This window comes from Eschrichtius robustus, chromosome 8 (genome assembly GCF_028021215.1).
Source record: "Eschrichtius robustus isolate mEscRob2 chromosome 8, mEscRob2.pri, whole genome shotgun sequence".
Classification (NCBI taxonomy): domain Eukaryota; kingdom Metazoa; phylum Chordata; class Mammalia; order Artiodactyla; family Eschrichtiidae; genus Eschrichtius; species Eschrichtius robustus.
In genome coordinates, this window is record NC_090831.1 from 119,165,448 (window position 1) to 119,180,219 (window position 14,772).

General features: G+C 35.6%; 2 protein-coding genes across 4 annotated transcripts in view; both read left to right on the forward strand.

Annotated features, from left to right (window-relative positions):
* The window catches only part of ARHGEF5 (Rho guanine nucleotide exchange factor 5), a 224,777-nt gene that overhangs the window by 160,738 nt on the left and 49,267 nt on the right, over positions 1-14,772 (forward strand). For all 3 annotated transcript variants that reach the window (XM_068549606.1, XM_068549607.1, XM_068549608.1), the window contains one exon: positions 8,128-8,214. The gene's annotated coding sequence lies outside the window, so the exon portion shown is untranslated. The remainder of the gene's footprint in view (positions 1-8,127; positions 8,215-14,772) is intronic.
* Positions 10,431-11,356, forward strand: LOC137768607 (olfactory receptor 2A7-like). The gene is given in 2 exon segments (XM_068550149.1): positions 10,431-10,593; positions 10,596-11,356. Coding segments are annotated over 2 exon segments (924 nt in total).

The window sequence follows — 14,772 nt, forward strand, 5'->3', positions numbered from 1 at the left end:
TTGATAAGAGAATCTGAATTGTCCAAGACACTACCTGAAAATGGGAAAAATTTTGATGTGCAAGTTTCATCTCTGGTGTTAAGCATTTTTGTTCAGAGATGAGACATCTGGATTATCAATATGCTTAAAGCCGTAAAAATCTAAAGAGCACAATTTTTTCAAGAAATGGATTAATAGCTTATTTTTAAAATTCTTGTTTAATTATTGAAACAATGTCATTACACTAAGTTACCAATTCAATCATAAGCATTCACATTGCCTGGTAACAAGTGTTATTTTTCAGGGAAATGAACACCCAGAAGGAAAATTCCTGGCAGCAGAATGTTGCTCAATACATACAATCATTGCAGAACTAAATGTCTGTACAATACCAGTTATGAGTCAAGTGAAGACAGGACTGGGATTCACTGTTGGATAGTGAATAATTTCCAAGTCCTCTGACAAGAGTTGAAAAATACTTAGTATTGACCAAAAAAAGATAACACTGTCTCATTCATAACCCATTATAGAAATGTTTCCATCCCTCCTTTACTTCTGCTTTCATTTTTACCTCTCACCTACATTCTCTTTTAGTCTCCCATTTATGTTTTACAACATGCATAATTAAAGGCAGATTTATTCTCTAATTACCTCACTTTCCTACTATTTTTATATCTCTTAACAAGGTTTTCCCTGAAGCTTCTGCCTTTTTATTTTCCAGACTAGCAGAGTACTTTCAGGCAATAATATTTCACTTTACTATGTCTCTCAACCATTAAAAAAATAAAAAGTTAAATAGTAAACAAATATATAGTGGAATATAGTAACATACTAGAGACTTGACTTCTTAATGGGCAAAGATAAACCACACTAATGATTATGCATGGAGTGGGACTTCCAGAAAATGTGATGCAAAATGACCATTACTTCTAAAACAAACTTTCCACTCCTGGATGAGTTTTTTCCCTCATGAAACCAAATTATTAAAACCCCTTTTTTTCAGTAATCTTGTAACTACTATATTTTAATTAAAATTTTAAGTGCAGGGAAAAGATTTTCTAGATTCACATTAAAAATAAATTAGTATGTGTCTTGACTATACCAAAATCGCTGGTATTAGATTTACCCTCCCACCATATATAGCTATACAATCTCAACAACATATAGAAAACAACTTTTGTCAATTGTTGAAGAAATGGAGGGGATGCATAGGAGGTGAATACATTGGCCCAAACTCTCCCAGGAAGGCATTTTCCTGGACTTTGTACAGGAATATGGAACCCAAGGAGGGATCAGTGGTCTTGGTGACCAGAGGAAGCAGTGATTAGAGTTCAAGGCTGCTAAATCAGTTAGGAATTGAGGGTCAACGTCCCATATGAGGAGAGCAATAGAGAGAGAATCCTAGAAATATTCATGTTAAAATGTCATTTGTTTCCTGAGTTAACTCCCTAGCTATGTGAAAATGGGCTAAGGAGAGACCTAGCAGAAAGCAGCAGCAGCAGCTGGAAGACTGAAAGAAGAAAAAAAAAAACTCACAAATTCCTGGGAAGATGTTAGAGTTCAGATCCAGCCAGAATGCGAAGAGATTGGTCAAAAGCAAACAGAACAAAACAAAACTTAGAAACTCAGATGGGGCTCTAGAAATTCCATGTCTTGGGAGAATTCCCATGTCCTGGGATTAGAGGCTATGTTACTTACCATAACACAGCTTAAAACTAAGTCTTAAGAGGAGCAAGGTGATCTTCAAGTAGTCTAACTCCTCTCCAGAAAAAAAAAATCTCAAAACTCTTGAGAGTTTCTATAGCATATTGTCCATAACTTCAGCATTTAAGAAAATCCCTAAACATGCAAAAACTGATTGCTAAGAGATAATAAGTTACTAGGAAAAAACTCACAGATCATTCAGACATTGGAGTTAATAGAAAAGGATATTAAAATATCTATAATTGATATAAAGGAAATAAAGGAGAGAATAGATGACAACATGTAGTATTTCGATTGAAAATAAGAATCTGATTTTAAAAGTCTAGTTACCATTCTAAATCTTTCCATAAAAGAAATCTGACAAATAACTCATTAGATGTATTTTACAGAAGACAGGCTACAACTGATGTCAAGATTAGTGAAGTTAAAAACAGTTCAATATATATTGCCAAAACTAAAGAGAGAAAAAAATAAAGAACTCAAGAGGGCAAAATGGAGTTGTAAGAAAGAGTCAAAAGGTGTACCATATATGTAATTGGAGTCCCATAAGGAAAAAAAGAGGAAAAAATGGGACAGGTGAATTACTTGAAAAAAAATAATGACAAGAAGTTCTAAAATCTGATAGGCAATATCAACACACCGATTTAAGAAGCTCGGGAGAACTCAAACAGGATAAATATAAGTAAAACCTCATTGAGAAATATATTGGTCAAACTGCTGAAAATGAAGGGTAAAGAAAAAACATTACAACTGGCCAGGAAAAAAAAAAAAAAAAAGTCCATTACTTTCAAGGGAACAGCAATAAGATTAGAGCTGACTTCTTAACAAATATCATGGAAGACAAAATAAAATGGAATACCATCTTAAATTACTGAAATTAAAAACTGTCAACATAGAATTCTATACACAGCAAAGCTGATCTTTAAAAATGAATTCTTTAAACAGAAAAAAAGGAAACTTGGAATATTAGGAAGAAAGAACATGATAAGAAATATTATGAGTGAATTCCATAGGCTTTCCTTATCCTCTTGAGTTTCTCAATTATGTTTGATGGTTCAAGCCAAAATTATAGCTTTTTTTGGTACTTTTCTAAATTTATGTAGAGGAAATATTGAAGAAAATTATAAATTGGAGAGAGTAAAGAGATGCAAAAGAGATAATATTTCTATACTTCATTCAAACTGGTAAAAAAATGACATCAATTGACTGTTATTATATATATATATACACACACATATATATAATATAATATCTAGACAAAGCACTAAACTATAAAAAGCAACCAAAAAACTATACAAAGAAATACACGAAAAACACTATATAAATGGAATATAAAACACTATATAAACACTATATAAAATGGAATTCTAAAACAATATTCAAGTAACCCACAGGAACAATAAAAAATAGAGAGTTGAGACTGAAAACAAAACCAAAAAAAGTAAGACTTAAGCCCTAAAGTATCAATAATTAGATTTAATGTAAGTGGTCTAGATGCATCAATTTAAAGACAGAGAATGACAGTGTATTAAAAAGCATGACCCTTGCTTCTATCTGTTTCTTGAATGCTGTCTATGAGAAACTCACTTCAAGTTTAGCAACATAGGTGGGTGGACTTAAAGAATGGAAAAAGATATATCATGTAAACATTAATGGAAGGAAAGCAGGAGTAGCTATATTAATATGAGATAAAGCAAAGAAAATTTTCAGAAACAAAGAGGAACTTTACGTAATAAAAAGTTTAATCCACCAAGTAGACATAGCAATCCTAAATGTGTATCACCAAACGAAAGAGCTTCAAAATATATGATGCAAAAATGTAGACAAATCCACACACGGTTAGAGACTTCAGCACTGCCATTTCAAAAACTGATAGAACAACTAGAGAGAAAATCAGCAAGAATATGGAAGAACTCAGCAGCTCCATCAACAAAAAGGATCTAATAGTCATTTATAGAACATTCCATAAAATTTATAGAACAACAGCAGAATGCACATTCTTTTCAAGTGCTGACAGAACAGATAGATCTATTCTAGCCTGTAAAACCACCTCACCAAATTTAAAAGAAATAATCATACGGAGTAAATTCTTCAACCACAATGGAATCAAACTAGAAATCAATATAAGAAAGACAGAAAAATCTCCAACACTTGGAAATTTTGAAATACACTTTAAAAAAACTTATAAGTCAAAGAAGAAGTCTCAAGAGAAATAAAGAAAATATAGTGAACTGAATGAAAATAAAAACACAACATTTCAAAGCTCAGAGAGGGAAACATACCAGTAAATGTGTACATTAGGAAAGAGGAAAAGTTTCAGATGAGTAATAGATGTCCTTACCTCAAGAACCTAGAAAAAGAAGAGCAAAATAAATTCAAAGCAAGCAGAGGGTGGGAATTAATGAAGATTAGAACAGAAAACACTGAAATTTAAAGCAAAAAAAAAAATCGGTAGATCAGTGAAGCAAAGAGCTGTTTCTTTTAACGAATCAATAAAATTTAGAAACCTCTAGCAGGATTTATAAGGAAAAGACACAACCTAAAAATATCAGAATGAAACAGGGCATCACTGCAGACATCAAAGGATAATAAAGGAAATTATAAACAACTCAACACACATAAATTTGACCACTTAGACAAAATGGAACACTTCCTCAAAAAAAAACAATCACAACTCACCCGATATGAATAGACAATTTGCATAGCGCTGTAACTATATAATATGAATTAAAATTTAATTCATAATTTTAAAATTACCAAAAATCAAATTTAGGAAAGCGAAGACTTATGTTTACACAAACACACCCCGCCCCCCCCAAAAAAGACCCTGTACGTGTATGTTTATAGCAGCTTTTTTTGTAATAGCTCAAAACTGAAACAATCCAGATGTCCATCAACAGGTGAATAGTTAAACTGGGATACATAGAATACTGCTCAGTAATACAAAGGAGCAGACCACTCACTGATACGTGTATCAACCTGGTTGAATCTCCAGAGAATTATGCTAAGCGGACAAAAAAAAAAGCCAAGCACAAAAGATTATATACTAATCACACTGTATGATTTCATTTATGTAACAATTTTGAAATATCAAAATTATAGAAATATAGAACAGATTTGTGGTTAAGGACAGAGTGGGTGTGGGAGGGAAGTTGATGTGGCTAGAAAAAGGCAACATGAGAGATTCATGAAAATGAATCTGATGAAAATGTTATTATGCACCTTGACAATATAGTGATTATGATATTGTACCATGGTTTTGAGAGATGTTACCAGAGGGGAAGCCACATTCTGGAAAAAGATATCCTCAGTACCTATATTCAACAAAATGCTTACGTCCAGACTCTCTAAAGAATGCTTACAAATCAACAAGAGGGAAAAAAAAAACCCTCAAAAATTGGGCAAAAGATTTGAACAGGCACTTCATACAAAAGGATATCCAAAAGGTCAATGAGCATATGATAATGTGTTCAATACAATTACTCATCAATAAAATATAAATAAAATCACAGAGAAATACCACAATGGTTAAAATTACAAAATTAATATCAAGTGCTGGTAGGAATATAAAATTATAAATCCACACTGGAAAACTGTTTGGCAATATCTACTAAAAATAAATCTGTGTCTATCCTATGGTTTGGTAATGCTGTTCCTTGGTATATACCCAGTGAAAACATGTATAAGAATATTCATAGAAACTTAAGTTACAATAGCCAAAAACTAGAAATAACCCAAATGTCCATGAACAGTAGAATAGATGAATGAATTTTGGAACCTTCATATTGAATATTACACAGCATAAAAAAGAATGAACTTCTGATACCCAAACAACGTGGGTGAATCTCAAAAACATTATATTGGGTCAAAGAAGCCTGAGACAAAAGCATCCATAGTGTGTAATTTATTTATATGAGATTCAAAAACAGGCAAAACTAATCTATGTGATGGAAGTCAGAATAGTGGTTACCTCGGAGTAGGAAAGTGATTTCTAGCAATGAGGTGGTCACAGGAATTTTCTCTTGTGATGGAGATGCTCTATACTTTTGTCTGGATGGTGCTTACACACGTGTATTGATACATGAAAATTCATTGAACTATACATTTAATAATTTATAGCTGTAGCACTTGGAACTTTTGACTGGCAGACCACGTGGATCTGAAGGTATCTCTGGTAGATAAAGATGTCTCTGGTAAGCCCCAATGGGTGAATCATGGGACAGGCCACAGGGACTCTGCATCAAGGCTTTCCATCTCCAGCAGAAGACAATACACCTTTCTCAACACCATTCCTCACATATTGCTGAGACTTGGGAGAGACTAATCTTAGAGTATCAAGTTACTACAAATCCAGAGTTGCCTGTCTTGAACTGAGATGCTATCAGACCCACCAAATCATAGGAGAGAGTGATCACAGCAATCATGCATCATATACTGAATGTGGTATAACTTAGGACAAGAGCATGTGCAGAAGACAAAGTAAGTTGGATGGACAGTTGGCCCAGATCCCCATATCACCTATATCACTGATGCTTCTCTCTAATGTATGTATGTATTTTTGTGTATGTGTGTGTGCACACGTGTGTATTATCTCCAAGAGATTTCCTACAACCAGTTGACAATTTAGGAAGAAAGGCCTGATACAAGGATGATTTGGCTAGATATATTGGTGCAATATATGTAACACTCAGTTGGGGGGCCTTAAAGGTAATTAATGAGGGTAAACTTGTCATTGCCCATAGCTAGCCATTCAACTATTCCTCTACCTTGTGGAGAGAAAAGTTTCCTGAGATAAGAATATTCATGGACTCCTGAAAAATGGCAAATGGCTTGATTGGCTGATAATGGATCTGGAAGGAGGACAGTTGGAATATTGGGTGAATGGAGGTATGGGAAAAAGATGTGGGATGGTACACAAAGTGTATGAATCTGTACATCCCATATTCATGCCAACCAGAGACATCATTGCAGAAGAGGCATTAAACAACCAGGTATAGCCAGTAAGTGTCAGGCAGCCTCTGCTTTCAGCCACTCCAGTGATTACACAGTGAGCACACAAATGCATTAGGCATGGTAACAGAGACGGGGACTTTGCACCAGCACAGTCTGCACCTCACCAAGGCTGCTTTACTGTGCTGAGTATCAGTTCTGTTAGCAGCAAAGACCAATGCTGGGTCCTCAATATGGTACCTTCCTCTTAAGGAGACCAATAAGTCAGTTGGTGGCATGCTGATTCCTTCCACCCTACAAAGGGCAATGATTCACTGTGAGTGCAGATGATACACATCACAAGTGTGACTTTCCCTTTCTTGTGTGCGGTATCTTGATTAGCACCTCTATTGGAGGGCCATTAGATGATCTGATTTCTGATACGGTTTCCCACATAGTTATCACCTCAGTCCAATAGGCCCATTTCACAGCAAAGGAAGTGACAAAGGGCAAATGACCAAGGGATTCACTGGTTCCAACACATATTGTATTGCTCAGAACTTGTAGACCTGATAGAAATTGTAACCTGACACACAGATTTAAGGCAGTGGATTGTTGATAACACCCTGAAGAATTGGAATACTGTATTCCTTCAGTATAGACTGTGATAGTAGTATTTGCCTACTCTGATAGGTAGAATACATATAACCAGCCCCACCATAAGGGTAAAGAGGACAGGAGTTGGCCCTCTGCTTTTACAGAGCTCTATCTTTCCCATAAGTGCAGGTCCAGAAATTATCAAAAAGGAAAATTTTTCAAAAGTAAGCTTCACTCAGCCCTTGTGCCTTATTCATTCATCCTCCAGACAGATCAACAAGCTGCAGGGCATGTCCAACGTGAAACCCTAACGGGTGCCCACATATTTCCAGATCTGTGCTCAAGGATGTAGCTTCTGAGTTGCTATCTAAAATGATTTAATGGTTATTACCTTTGCATACAAGTTTATTCTCCTATAAGGTTCACGGCAGCTGGGAAACAAGACTATGTACACTAAAAGAAATATGGCTTTGGGAATTAATGTCAAGTTTCTATTTCACTGTCAGACAATAACCAGGGATAAATCTCTGCATCTCCTGAGTGCCTCTTGAATGTTTGGGAGCTGGAACAACATAAAAATTCATGAAACTATAATAAATTCCTGTATTTGGGTACCTGTAATATTCATGGGGTCACCAGAGTATAACTTAATATGTGTGTACCCTTTTAATTATGAAGGTATTTCCTGTTCTTTTTTTAACCTCTAAAGGTCTCGCTATTTCTCTGGCTTCCTCAGAGACAGACTGCCAATCCTCTTCAGTCTCAGAAGGGGAACAGTGGTTGGCTTCTTTATGTCTCTATAGGGAGCACACTGGTGTAAGTGAGACCTACTGTCTCATGCCCTACACAAAGCCCTTATGACAATTGAGAAGGTGCCCTGTGGAGATAATAAATGAATAAAGCCTTCTCTTCCCTTAGGCAACATGAAAAGCCAAGATCCTTCGTTGGCAGTTCTCAGAGGAGGAGCAAGCCTTCCAGCACCATCAGGAAATTTAGCCACACCAGGTACCTTTGCTTTCTCTGCATGAAGATTTTGTGAGGTCCTTACACAAAAATCATCCCTAGATACACAAGTTTCTTAATTACTTTTGTGAGTTCTGGTCAAATATATTTTAACATCATTTTCATTGCCTGTTAGCTTTCACTGTCACTCTTCAATATCATGCAAAAGTATATTTTTATTAATGCTCAAATTTTTCTCATTGACAGTATAAATAGGCTGAGTAAAAGATACTATTAAGCAATATATCAATATGTTAATATAATCAGTATATGAATGGTTATTTTTTACTGGTAGCTATTTTTAAGGTAACGAGATAAGTGTGTACGACTTTCTGGTAAATGTTTAATATTAACCAAAAAAGCCCAGTACCTTTTTATTTTAAAAACTAGGCTTAAAGTACCACATATAGAGGGAAGTCAAATATCTAAATATATAAGGACAAATATTCAGTTATTGGATAAGTGTACAAATAGTTATGTATTTATGTACAGTATTATGAGACCAGAGTCTAAGCAGTTAGTATGAGTTCAGAGTTCCTATCATTGATAGCGCCACCCTCAGAACAATGGTAGGTATGTAATAGGAAATCAATAAATACCAAATTATTTTATTTTCAAACTTCTGGACCTGACACTTATCATTGGAATAGCAATAGGGGAGTAACAAGGCAAATGGGATGATTTTTAAATGGGTTGATAATTTTATAGCCATTTAAATTGAGAATTACTGCTCACTCTTGCTCTCTTCAAGACAAGATGAGTTTACATTAAAAAATGGGAATAAAATTTAAGCAGGGAGGGCAATATCATGTTTATACGTACATTCTAATTGTGGAATCATAGAGTAAGAAAGATGATTTAGTTCAATCTCTCAAGGAATTTAAAGACCCCTTTGCAGTATCCCTCACAGAAGTCCTCTAGCTATTGCCAATCACGTGCAGAGACAGTATCTAAAACTGGGTATTTCTAGAGTGTTTATCAATAGTGAGTCAAAATCTAACAAAGTTACTGAATCTGTTTTTGTGTTTAGATAAACAATACAGTACAAATCTATTCAATCATTCATATAAATGTTCATCTAAGTATTTTGTAAAACTAAATATGAAAAAATAGATTTTAGGCTGAAAGTAAGTCATTATATTTGAACAAGAAGAGATTTTGTGCAATATTAGTTGTGGAGGTGACAACAGATGCAGGAGTAGAAAGTGTGTTTCGACAGGCAGGTGAGAGGTTAATGGCTAATGGTGTATCTGGGAAATGGTACATCTACCTTTAGTATACCCTGTCCTTGATGAGCCCTTCCAAGTCGAGATTAGACGTATTGCAGCTTGAGGACTTTAGCATGTGTATCAGTTAAGGGTCATAGTTTTTGGAAAAAAAAAACAGAAGTAACTCTAATATGAGCAAAGAAAAGCAGAATTTATTTGAAGGATATGAGGTATCTCACTGAATGAAACAAAAACTATGTATTCTATTAACATGTGGCAACATAGTCATTGGGTTGGCCAAAAACTCTGTTCGGGTTTTTCGTACTGTCTTAACATCTTATGGAGAAATCCGAACGAACTTTTTGGCCACGCCAATATTGTGAAAAATTAGCCTCTGCTAAAAACTTAACAACAAGAAAGGAAATATATGTATATATGTGTTTATGTGTATGTATGTATATATATATTTTAGGGTTACCAAATAAATTTTTTTTTTTAATTTGTTTGTTTTATTTATTTATTTTTGGCTGTGTTGGGTCTTTGCTACTACCTGCAGGCTTTCTCTAGCTGCGGCGAGGCGAGCGGGGGCTACTCTTCATTGTGGTGCGCGGGCTTCTCATTGCGGTGGCTTCTCTTGTTGCGGAGCACGGGCTCTAGGCACGCGAGCTTCAGTAGTTGTGGCATGTGGGCTCAGTAGTTGTGGCTCGTGGGCTCTAGAACACAGGCTCAGTAGTTGTGGCACACAGGCTTAGTTGCTCCGCGGCATGTGGGATCTTCATGAACGAGGGCTCAAACCCATGTCCCCTGCATTGGCAGGTGGATTCTTAACCACTGTGCCACCAGGGAAGCCCCAAATAAATTCTTTAAATGTTCATTTAAAATCACAAAAATTCACTGAAAGTGTCTCTGAACACTTTTTTATACCACAGAAAGGTACAGTTGACATAAATCTATTTTCAAAGACTTCTCTTTAACCATGGACATTAACTGAATTTCCTGTGTCATAGGGGTATGGGAGACAATATGACATGTATCACAGAGTTCACCCTACTGGGATTTCCCCTTGATGCAACGATTCAGTTACTTCTCTTTGGGCTCTTCTCTCTGTTCTATGTCTTCACCCTGCTGGGGAACGGGGTCATCCTGGGGCTCATCTCACTGGACTCCAGACTGCACTGTACTTCTTCCTCTCACACCTGGCCATCGTTGACATAGCCTATGCCTGCAACACCATGCCCTAGATGCTGGTAAACCTCCTGAGTCCTGACAAGCCCATCTCCTTTGCTGGCTGCATGACACAAAGCTTTCTCTTTTTGACATTTGCTGTCACAGAATGTCTTCTTCTGCTGGTGATGTCCTATGATCACTATGTAGCCATCTGCCACCCCCTCTGGTACTCTGCCATCATGATCTGGAGAGTCTGCAACATGCTGGTGGTGATTTTCTGGACCACTGGAGTCCTTCTGTCTTTGATTCCTCTAGTGTTACTTTTACCCTTACCCTTCTGTATATCCCAGAAAATCAATCACTTTTTCTGTGAAATCATGGCTGTTCTCAAACTTGCTTGTACAGATACACACATCAGTGAAACTGTGGTACTGGCTGGAATGATTTCTGTGCTAGTGGGACACTTCTCCTCAATTGTAATCTCATATATGTGTGTCCTCTGTGCCATCTTCAGGATCCAGTCTGGGGAACGTCAAAGAAAAGCCTTCTCCACCTGCTCATCTCACCTCTGTGTGGTTGGACTCTTTCACGGCATAGCCATTATCATGTATATTGGACCTAGATATGGGAACCCCAAGGAACAAAAGAAATATCTTTTCCTGTTTCACAGACTTTTCAATCCCCTGCTCAACCCCCTTATCTATACTCTTAGGAATTCAGAAGTAAAGAATGCCTTGAAGAGAGTGCTGGGAATAGAGAGAGCTTTATGAAAAGATGGTGGTATCAAGGTTGACAGTGACCTAGGAGTATATTATCTTAAGAGGTCCCAAACCCAACTCAGCATAAGATTATCTAAGACTCTTATTAAAAATAGAACTGTCTCCTGACCCACCATTAGATCACTGATTGAGTAGATGTAGGAAGTATTTTGTAGAAATCTATGCCTTTAAATATTATCATTGTCCAAATATTATCTATAGCAAATTGTGATGCTATTGGATGTTATAGACCAGTATTTGGAAGCCACAGATCTAGAATAATACTATTTATAATTTCTTCATCAAGCTATGTTCCAGCCCCATATCTCCCAAAATGTTTTCCTCAAATCTCTAGCCCCTTAAGAGGGCTTTAAAAATAAATTCTGTGGTCAAATAAGTTTGAGAATTATTACATATTAAATGTCTCATTTTAGGGGACTCACAATTCATATTATCATACAGTAAAAACTGTAAAAATTCCTATGGTAAATAATTCTACTGTAGTTTTAGCCAGTGTTTTCCAAACTTATTTGGTCACATGAAATTATTTTCATAACACTTAATTAGAAGTTTACTAGAACAGGAGATCTTGATACTGATTGACTCATTGTGAATATTTCCTGTAACCATCCTCTAGAGCAAAATGATGTTTTGTTCCTGCAAAGTGAGCCTCTAAAGAGGATGTAGGTCTAAACACAGTACCCTAGATCAGCCTGTGAGGGTCTGTGCTCTCTTTGGATACAGAAAGTGAGGGTCACTATCCCTACTCTTCAATGTTGGATCATCTGGAGAAAATAAATCCAACTCTCTGCTTTGTCTTGGAGAAGTATTCCAAGATACATCTCAGGGGATGACCTCACTCAATTTAAAAAATTTATTCTGTATACATTTTCCTACTTACCGACTGCATGAAATCAATCTATTTTTCTGTCTCAAGGCTTTAAAGAGAAAACCAGGTTTCTCAAGGGAATCTGGAAGGATTTGCAAAGTCGATCACCTACATAGTATATAAGTTTTAGAAAAGTTTAATCGTTGTGTTTAGAAAATAGAGACACTGGAGAAGTTCTGTAAGAGAATGTTCACAGGAACAGGTGCATGATGAATATGATGGATAAAAAGGAAATGAATAAAAGATAGAATGCCCAAGGGGCTAGTTGATCCTTTGGAGATTAAGAACAAAACAAAATAGGGAAAGTACATTATTTATTATTCATCGGTTATTCTTGCAATGAAAAAATCTCAAATTATAGCCACACAAACAAGAATTTCCTGACACTCTATATAGAATGCCATATACATTACTAGAATCTCAAAAGACAAAGGGTTAAATGAGGTGTTTATGCAGTTATGAAAATTTCTTCCTAATGAAAAATATTCTATGTATTTTGTGGCTAAATACACAGACAAAACTTTAAGAATTTTTTTTTCTACTGCTGGAAGAAAATAACTGTTTTTAAGGGGTATAAAGTAAATTATATCTTTTGCAAATTATGGTTTTTTAAAATGTTATCTTGGAATATAGTCAGGTCTCAACTACTTGAAAAGCAATAAAGCTTGGAGATAAGTAAAGGCTTCTAAGCACAGTTATAAAAATGTTTTGGTTGTAAATTAAACCCTGGAGTAAATTGAAGAAGTAAGTTCTATCAAAAGCTTTAATGGAGTTAAGCCCTGCTGAACAATTAAGAATTTGGGGGATTAAGAGAAACTACTTAATTGCACCAGAGTGTTTTATATTATTGAACAAATATCATCATTTCTTTTTTAAAATTTTTTAAAATTAATTAGTTAATTAATTTTTAGCTGCATTGGATCTTCGTTGCTGCACAAGGGTTTTCTCTAGTTGTGGTGAGCGGGGGCTACTCTTCCTTTCGGTGCATGGGCTTCTCATTGCAGTGGCTTCTCTTGCTGTGGAGCACAGGCTCTAGGCACGCAGGCTTCAGTAGTTGTGGCACGCGGGCTTCAGTAGTTGTGGCTCACGGGCTTAGTTGCTCCACGGCATGTGGGATCTTCCCAGACCAGGGCTCGAACCCGTGTCCCCTGGGAAGCCCTCATCATTTCAATAAAGGGATCAGTGTTCTTGTTTAATGTTTAATGGGGTTAATGTTTAGTCCTTAATAAAGTTTATACTTAATAAGTCAGAAAATAGTGTTCTAACCTCTCAGTTAACCATTTCTATGGGAATCCTGATGATCAGACTATGAAATCACAAATTGAGCATCAGTGTTTATCTGGTGTGGGGCTCCTTCATTGGGAGTTATGGTCACTGAAGAACTGACTGCCCCTCACAAAACCCACGAGATAATCATGGTTAACCTGGATGCCAAATTGAACCTTATAATGGAGGATATTTCTTCTCAGGAAAAGGAGTACCTATATCCATTATCCAAGATTCCCCAATTTTACTTTCAAAAATCTGAGAAATGAATAAAAAATAAGGACATGGCTCAATGAGCCTAGAATCAGAGCAAATGCAATTGAATAATATTGAAGGGTATCTTCTAAAACTAGAATAAATTTCCCCCCCAATAGATCACAATTCTCATAATCAGAAACCAGGTGTCTACTAAATGAAGTTTCTATGTCTTGGGCTGTGCTCAGTAAGCAAATTCTGCCTCTTTAATTTCCCAGTTTTCAGGATTCCAAATCAAACATTGAACTTCTGACCTTTTAACACATAATTACTCCAGAAATACAGTTCATAATATTTTACAATTGTAATTTTCCATAAATTCCAAGCCTGTCATGACTTTCTGAAGACAGGTTCATCCTTGACTTGCATATTTATTTCATCAATTAAAAGCCACCAATTTGCAAACCAATTATTAAGATAATTTAATTTGGGAGGTGTTTATATTATCAATGTGTTGATTTTTATTTATTCTACTTTTAAATGGAAATTACGTTCAAATCCTAGTCGAACTTGCTGTAACCGTAATGGTTATAGATGTAGGTTAAAAGAAGATCAGTGATTACAGAAAATGCCCAGAGCTTACAAAAAATGTCCAATGCTGACAGATAATATAAATATTTGAGAACATACTTATTGCAATTAAAAGGTGACTGTATTATGTATGTTATTTTCCTTCATATATATTTATGTTTTGTATATGTTTATGTTTTACTCTGACCACTCTAAGAAGTTGTCCACAAGTTAAGAGCTATGTCACCTTGATATGTGACAAAAAAAAAACATGTAATTTTGAAATGATGCATTTTCCTACGGTTAAGTTTGTTTGGTATCATAAATGTTTATATTTAATTTATTATTGTCTTTGTTCAAATTGTTTTACTTTTTATGACCTATGGTCAAATGAACATAGAAAACTATGTTTTAGTTTTGAAACTAAACATATGAAAACAATAGTCCTAAACTATTGTTTTCACAGTATTTCAGTTTTTCTTTTATGTGTTAGTTTCCTGATTCCCAC